At 38.7% G+C, this 8,325-nt stretch overlaps 1 protein-coding gene across 1 annotated transcript; it reads right to left on the reverse strand.

The window, feature by feature from the left end:
- Nucleotides 1–2,097: 2,097 nt before the first annotated feature.
- On the reverse strand, nucleotides 2,098–3,772 carry Fancf (FA complementation group F). The gene has a single exon (XM_048360135.1). The coding sequence runs from the start codon at nucleotides 3,749–3,751 to the stop codon at nucleotides 2,702–2,704; it is 1,050 nt and encodes a 349-aa protein (XP_048216092.1). The 5' UTR covers nucleotides 3,752–3,772; the 3' UTR covers nucleotides 2,098–2,701.
- Between the last annotated feature and the right edge of the window lie 4,553 nt (nucleotides 3,773–8,325).

The raw sequence follows: 8,325 nt of genomic DNA on the forward strand, positions 1-8,325 counted from the left end.
CACTAGGCCATATTCCCAGCCCCTGTGTTTAGATTTTTGAATCATCATATATAAACACTGCTAAGATTTAATTCTTGGTCACTCGTGAGATAAAAAGATAAAGCCACATGGAATTATAAAACACTATAAGCTCTTAAACCAAAACTTAAACGTCAATATTGAGTAATGAATCTCCAAAAAGTGGTTAAAGGCACATTCATTATTGTATTGATTCAAGCTACTTTACCTGAGGGCCACTATATTTCTAAGGTAAAAGGGCAATCTTAGCCCACCGTGACAATTAGCTTCTGATAAATGATGTAGTGTCATACTTCTAATACAATGATTGATCATTTCCAATTTATTCCTCAGAGAATTCAATGGCTCCTTTCTAAAGTGTTCATATTAATTTGTTAATCAATATTTATATCCGCAATTTTCTACAAAGATTGTCCATTCTAATACACTTCTAGTATACTGCTTCAGAGATCCAAAAATATACCAACGAGCTAAAAAATAGCTAAAACTGGAAACTTAAACTTAACAATGATAATTTTGGTAACACTGAAGATTAAAAAGGATTAGAATATTTTTCAGTTTGTTAGGTTGTTTGAAAATGGCACCATCTGCAGGGACTGCATGTCTTCCTTTAAATGTACACTCCTTGCAACTACTAAATGCTTAAACATATGGGACCAGTGATGCTCTGATCAAATGTTTATTCCACAATCACTCATTGAAGCATAGCTATTAGCCTCTAAGAATACTCTGGTTATAAGAGGGAAACAAGGGCAGTTTTGCTCTCATTTAGCAATAAGTCCAGTACAAATGACAGACACACATTTAAACCAAAACTATAATAGGAAATGAATTTTCTTGGGAAAACAAACAGTAAAATATATTTAGAGGGAAAAATTAAGCTGACAAATGAAGGACAAAACAATGTTATTAGCTAACAGAATAATGTAAGTAAAAGTACTGAGACAGAATTGCAAATTCCAAGTACTCATCAACTCGTGTTTGGAGAGTATGATGAAAAGTATCAAGAGATAAGCAAATGATGAATTAGGTGATGATAAAAGTTTATGTAGCAAAAATGATGAAACTGTGCAAGGTAATGAGTAGAGGGTAGGAAACAGGCAATTTTGATACTTAGACTGCAACATTCAACAGACTGGCCCTTCAGGAGGCAAGAGTTGAGCAGACATGAAGGTAAAGAAATTAGCCAATAATAGAGGGGATACTTTTACCCTCAGAGAGAATAACTGTCCAGCAAAGCCATTTCCTAAGAGAAGCTGAGGAGCAGTGTAACAATGTCAGAGGGAGTTTTGGCAATAATAAAAACAGGGAGAGTGATAATCATATAGATATTAGTCATTAGCGGTAGAGTGCTTGCCTATCATGCATGAAACCCTGGGTTTGATTCCTTGGACCCACATAAACAGAAAAAGCCAGAAGTGGTGCTGTGGCTTAAGAGGTAGCAAAAAAAAGAAACCAGGGACAGTGCTCAGGGCTGAGTCCAAGGCCCAGGACTGGCAAAAAAAAAGAACAAATACTCCACGTAAAATGAGATGTCAGTGCATAATTTTAAAGAGAGGAATTTGCTTTCAACTTTCCACTGTTCTACCTGTTGCAATAGCCATGTAGACAGAAGAGAGATCAAAAGGAAATCAAGACCAAATTAAAAGGCTGAGCATGGTAGTTCACACTTTTTCCAGCCACTTGGTAAGTATGTAGTAGGATCAGAGTTAGAGAGGCCAGTCCACTCAAAATTAGTCTTATGTTAAATAACAACAGAAGCCTATCAATCAAGGTGGCCTAACCCCAGAATAGTGACTTCAACAGTGCCGGAAAAGATTTGACAGAAACTGATACTTGTTGATGGAAGGAATGAAGATTGTTGCAGCCAGTCAGGGAGATACTTTACTAAGTTTTTTACAAAATTGAAACTACTCTTATTCTTATGTGTTTGTGAGTGTTGGCATTTTTAAAAAATCCCTTTTAGTTTATATCCTTATATCCATAAGAATCCAATATTGGAGCAAAGACCAAATAAGACTAAGACTATGTATGTAACAAATATATAACAGTTTAAAATCTTTATCTTGTTATCGTAAATCATAGTGAGATGTAGCTTTTACTTCCTTACAAAAATAAGTTCTTAATGAGTACAAAACTTTCTGAGTCACATCATTTTAATGAATATATTAAGCTGTTTAATTGTTTTGAACACTAGGTTAATAAGATCATCGTTCAGGGCTTAAACTCCGGTCTATCAGCTTTTCAAACTAACATTTTTGACACTACCACATGTTGATTAAATAAAACAATTCTGAGGGGGGATAGCGTAAATTAAGTTAATAATAGTGACAAAAGGAAGCCTTGTTTGCCCTTTTTCAGGTGCTTTTTCTTTGAAAATGTACATTTGCATCATTCTTAGAGACTTACCAAATTCAAACTTGTGCTAATCCCACAGTTTTAGGAACATTTCCAATACCTTGCTTCTGTATCTAGAAAATCCATGGCATTACAAGCCCAATCTACACTGAATTACTCACAACTGGCACCTAACTTAATAATGTTGTGGACATATGTTCAGTGACCAACACGGGCATTTTGCATTTTGTACACCACGTATTCACCTAATTGATAAATGAATGTGGCCCAGGGAGACCCGAGGCTTGGGCTGCAAACTCCCCTTTTTCTCTTCCCACAGGGAGTGTCACACATCAGGGCGCAGAGCTAACAACAGGTCTGTCCAGATACTAAGACCTGAGACTTGGAAATCTCCATCCTGGGCCTTACAGGACTCAAGAGAAGTTAGAACCTCGTTCTTCAGAGGTGGGGGGGCCTGAGAGAGGCTTTGAAATCTATCAAACAGATCCTCCCAGGGCATATCTTGGGCCTCAGTTTCAACCCAAAGGCCTTTCTGGAGGTCGTAGTGCAGACGTCGCCCACAGTCAATTAGCAGACCCAAATAGACACGGGAAAGCGCTGGATGGCGACTTGCCACCGAAGTCAAAAGCCCAGCTGGGAGGTTGCGGCAAAAGGCAGTCGTGACATCGGGCTTGCCTAGGAGCCAACGGATTAGTTCCTGACTCCCCTCCGTAAGTGTTCCGGGATCTTCCCGTTTTGGTGGGTACAGCAGCGCCACAGCCGTCACTTGCAGGAAATGGTTGTGCGGCCAGCGTTCCCACAGGCTGCTGAGAAACCCGCCGGGGCCCTCGGCCTCTCCCACCTGCTGCACGCGCTCCAGCAGCAGTTCGGCCTGCATTTGCATCACTGGGTCCGCCTGGATATCGGGGTTCTCTCGGGAGACCAGGACGCGCAGCAGGTGGACCGCACACCCGCGGCGGGCAAGACCCAGAAGTTCGTCTTGGAACGCGGCCTTCTCGGCATCCTGGACTCCCGGGCCGGGAAAGAGCCGCAGTAGCAGGTAGTGATAAACAGCATCCCCCAGATTCCGGTTCCGCAACAGGAGGAGAGACAGCAGGGTGTCTGCATGCGCGAGCGCCTGGAAGCTCAGCAACCCCGCGACTGGGCCCCGCCCCTGCCCCAGGCCGCCATGGTGCCTCCAGTGGCTCCGCAAGCGCTGATCCAGAGCCGTGCGGATGCGACCGTGGCCACTAAAGCGTACGTACACATGGCGAAGGTAGCGAGCCCACTGTAAAGCCCGGCGAACCGTAGCGGCGTCCCAGGTGCGGACATGGGTCGTGCTGGAGGCCGCCACGACCTCGGAAAAGCGGTCCAGGTGCTGCAGTAGCTGTTCCATCTGCGCGCCACAACTGCTGGCTTCCGCTTTCACCTTGGAGACCGTGACTCTCCGCGTGCTGATTGGACTATGTGGAAAAAGGACCCGCCTTTCCTTAAGGCTACTGGACTAGACCACGTCAATCTCAGAGCGACTTTATCCGGGTCTTTCGAATCTGGGCAATTTTAATTACAGGATGGAAAAATCCTTCTGATTTTTATTTTGATGTGTATTCAAGAAACTCTCAGTGGAGAATGGATGTAGAGGGGAGGCGGTGTCTTAACAAGAATCCTAGAAGCCACAAGAGATATCTTGCCAATCACGAACGAACTTTGTGCTTCCTTTTGCTGTGGAAATCTTAGGTAGAAGAAATTTTGAACTTTGACTAAAAGTTCTACCTTTTTGGAGCTTTATTATAATTGGGTAACACCGGAGATGTACTATTGCATATGAAGAAATGTTATTACATGAAATTTAAGATAAATTAATTTCAAAATAAAAACTGTATTGGCCTATTTAATGTAATATGAGTGCTTTATTCACAACTTAAAAATAACTTCAAAATGCTTTTTAAAAATTCCCCGTAGATCATTGGAAATTATAAATTGAAAAGTAGCTGTTCTCATTATTTAGGTGTGGAGAGTTATTTTACAATAATCCACAAAATCATAGCATATGCAAAATCATATTCTGCAGCTAAGAGAGCAATCAAAACAATTTTTTACTCTAAACAGGATACATTAGTCCTCTCATCCAGTTCCATTATCCATAACTTCAGCTACCAGAGATCAAACACAGTCTGAAAGTATTAACTAGAAAATTCTAGAAATAAATAATTCACAATTTTTAAACCAAATGCCATCTCACTTGGTTCTGCTTGAGAAATCAATCAATACCAGTGTCTTCACCAAGTTTATGATACTCCCATCTTTACCCTTAATTGGGTTATGAACTTCTTGGTTACCAGACTGAGTGTCCAGATATGTAATGGAGTGCTTGTGTTCAAGTAACCCTTAGTTCTCTTAATAATGTCCCCAGAGCTCAGAAGGAATGAGACAAAGGTGCCACCAGAAAATACAATATAGGAGGGCACTTTAACTTTGCTACTATGTGGCAATGTTGCAGCACAAATAAGCAAAACAAAGCATATCTAGGTATACATAGAACCCAGGATTTCAGGCTACTCCTGGGAATATTGGGACTCCTTTTCTTGTGGACTCATAGGCATTAGTTTCAGTGAGTAATATTTTTGCATTTTAACAATAAATCTGGGCCATCCTAGAAAAATATTTAACCAATTTATAACCATGCTGGGAACAAATAGGGCCAGTGATTACATCTGAATCTGGCTCCATTACTCCACTAAGGATAAAGGTAAGATTCTTAACATCTTAGGTACCAATAAGAAAGAGAAAGATGGCTTTTTGAATTTCTGGTAGAAACTTTGTGAAGATTATATTTGCCATTTTGAGAGGATAATGAAAACTGAAAAATAAGAATGAACATATTAGAAATGCTCACTTCAGTAAAATTTCCTTTTATTCATTTTGTTTCTTTTCTCTTACAAAAGCAATGTGTGTGTTGGGGGGAAATCCAATGAGTTATAATGGATGGTGAATATGAAACATATGGAGCATCAGACAACTAGGTTAAGCAATTTTGCACTGTTTAAAGTTACAACAGGCTGTCAATCAACATGTAGAGCTCTGTACCCTGTATAAAAAGATTAAATTCATCTGCCTAATAGATGAAAATGACTATCTTTCCTACCTTTAGGATTCTTTTCAGAAGACTTATCAGAAGCTAAGTAAAATATTTCTTTGTCTTTCAAGTATCTAAATTCAGTGAGAAGAATTTTACATTTATACCACATATTGACCTCCTTTGACTGGGGCAAAGGAGTGCAAGTTAACATCATTGCTGAGATGAAGAACAGTATAGTAATGTGTTCTGTGTTCCTTCTTTGAATCGACACCCAGCATCTAAAGTAAGCACACACTGTAACGCAGCATAAGAAGTTGATGGAATGTTGTGGATTTTTTTTTTTGGTGTTTAATGTTTTCAGTATATATTTTGTTGTTTTTTTTCAAATTTTTATTATCAAACTGATGTACAGAGAGGTTACAGTTTCATATGTTAGGCATTGGATACATTACTTGTACTGTTTGTTACCTCGTCCCTCATACCCCCCCCCTCCCCCTTTCCCTTTCCCTTCATGAGGTGTTCAGTTCACTTGGACCAAACAGTTTTGCAAGTATTGCTTTTGTAGTTGTTTTTCTTTTTTTTTTTTTAATAGCAAAAGAGCCTTATAAACTCAGAAGAAGATAATAGAGGATGAACCAAAGGAAAAGGTTACTTTGTGTGCACAGGTCTCCTCAAAAATTTGAGATGCTCATTTTGAGATGCTGAAGGAATGACAATAAAAATCTCTTAATCAGAAATTTGGACCCATCATTTAAAATTAAAAACAAAAGTTACTAATAAAATTGCACCTGTAAAGTCAAATAATTTTTATCTTCAAAATACACTTTGATCCTTTACTTTGTCTTTCTAAGAAATTACACCATTTGAGTTCTCCCTTCAATCTATCATATTTCAGTTATTATATTTGTATATACTTGCATACTACCCACATATTTACTTTTAAGTTTATAAGCAAAAAGGAGCTTCCACATATAAGTGAAAACATATGTCCTTTGTGTTTCTGGGCTTGACTTATTTCACTTAACATAATTTTTTCCAAGTCTTTCCATTTGTTTATAAAAGGTAGTATATTATTCTTTCTAATGGATGAGAAAGCAGGTACTTGAAAGGGGTGGGGTTGGCTCAATGAGAAAGGAATAAATGAATGAAGAGAAGAGGGGGAGAATGCAGTCAAGAATCAATGTATAGCTTAGAGGGAAGTGGAGGGATGGATGAGAATGTTGTAAGGGGGTGATAATTGATCAAGAAGCATTGTTTTCATAAACTGTTTTTATTGAATGGCATCTCCTTTTACAACAACTTAAAGATAATTAAAATACATTTTGAAATGTTGAAAATTTTCATATAAATTTAATTTATAAAATCATCTCTATTACTAGGCACTGGTGGTTCATGCCTATAATCCTAGTTACTCAGGAGGCTGAGATCTGAAGACTCCAGTTCAAAGCTAGCCCAGCAGAAAAGACCATGAGATGGAGATTCCTCTTTCCAATTAACCACCAGAAAACCAAAAGTGGAGTTGTGGCTCCAAGTGGTAGTGGGCTATCCTTGAGCACAAAAGCTCAGATACAGTGCTCAGATACAGGCCCTGAGTTCAAGCCTCATGACAAAAGGGAAAAAAATCTTCTGTATTAATCCTGTCATACAAAGAAATTGCAAGTCCCCCCCTCCCCCTGCCCTCCGAGGTTTTATATATTCCCCAAAAATCTTTGGCTGAATGTCTGTGTCTTGATGTGAAATAGGTTAGAAAACATTGCTCTAAGGGAAGTATTCTCTATCAAAACCAGTTAAAAAAAGGCTGCAAAACAAAAAGGAATGGGACCAGAATTAGTCTATCTTAAATTTCTATAAAAAGAACTGAGAGACATTCAGTTATTCTCATTGACTGTATCAGGCCATTTCCCTTGCCCTCTGGCTTTCTGTTGAATTGGGCAATAAAAAGCATTAAACAATCAAGAGGGCTAAAGATAACTATGTTGTGGTTCTCTTTCCTACCTGTCTGTGAGGTTTCAAGTTTTGAGCTCACTCCTTCTAAAGTTCTGTAAGGCCTCCTTGCGTTTCTCCTGGCAGCCATGGGGATATCCTATCTTTGCTACCTCCTGCATGTCCTAACGTAGTATGATGGGCATCCTTAACCTTGCCCATACTTCTACAAATACTGTTGTATTAAGTTTTCTTTGAAATCTCTGATGAATATCCTCTTTTTTTTTACAGACAGGTTCTTAACTGACTGCTGCCTGCTTTCTCAGTCACTCTAAGAAATTTACAACAAATGTAATGTTGTGAGTCATAACATTGTCAATCAGTATGTTTTCAGGGAATGATAAATACTCACATGGATGGAGTCTCAAATCCCTGTCATTGCCATATACTGTTGCCAATCCATGACAAAATCATCATTTGGAGTGACTAATGAGTACTATGAAAGACAAGGTGAAGTTTTTCCATCAGCATATTTAATTAAAGAGGAAAAAGTATTTCTTAGTAGTGGGGGATATTGTTGAAGTAGATGGCCCCAGATTGTGAAGATGTAACAAAGGAACAGAGCTGTGGTAAAATGCTTTTCAAATTCTATTGATGGATTTGGGGTGTTTGAATGATTAGGTCACATCTGTGTATAGAACAGTAGAAAGAATTGATTGCCATTTACCAAGACAATTAGGTGGAGACATAAGTCTAACTGAAAATTTTTACTGCTATAGTCCTGGAAGCAAAATGATTGTCTCATGGCAGATGAAGCAGAGAAAAACATTGAGACACCTATATCAGCTTTGAAAATTCCTTCTGAAGAATCAATAACAAATATTAAGAGAGGTATTCTGTGTTCTCCCATTGAAATAATTGGGTAAAATCTTTTTACCTTTAGAATGAATTAAATCTGACTTGGTAAA

The sequence above is a fragment of the Perognathus longimembris genome, chromosome 13, assembly GCF_023159225.1.
Source record: "Perognathus longimembris pacificus isolate PPM17 chromosome 13, ASM2315922v1, whole genome shotgun sequence".
NCBI classification, from domain to species: domain Eukaryota; kingdom Metazoa; phylum Chordata; class Mammalia; order Rodentia; family Heteromyidae; genus Perognathus; species Perognathus longimembris.

Excerpts from the sequence above, each read along its gene's own strand:
- Fancf (XM_048360135.1), bottom strand. The coding sequence starts at position 3,751 with ATGGAACAGCTACTGCAGCACCTGGACCGCTTTTCCGAGGTCGTGGCG.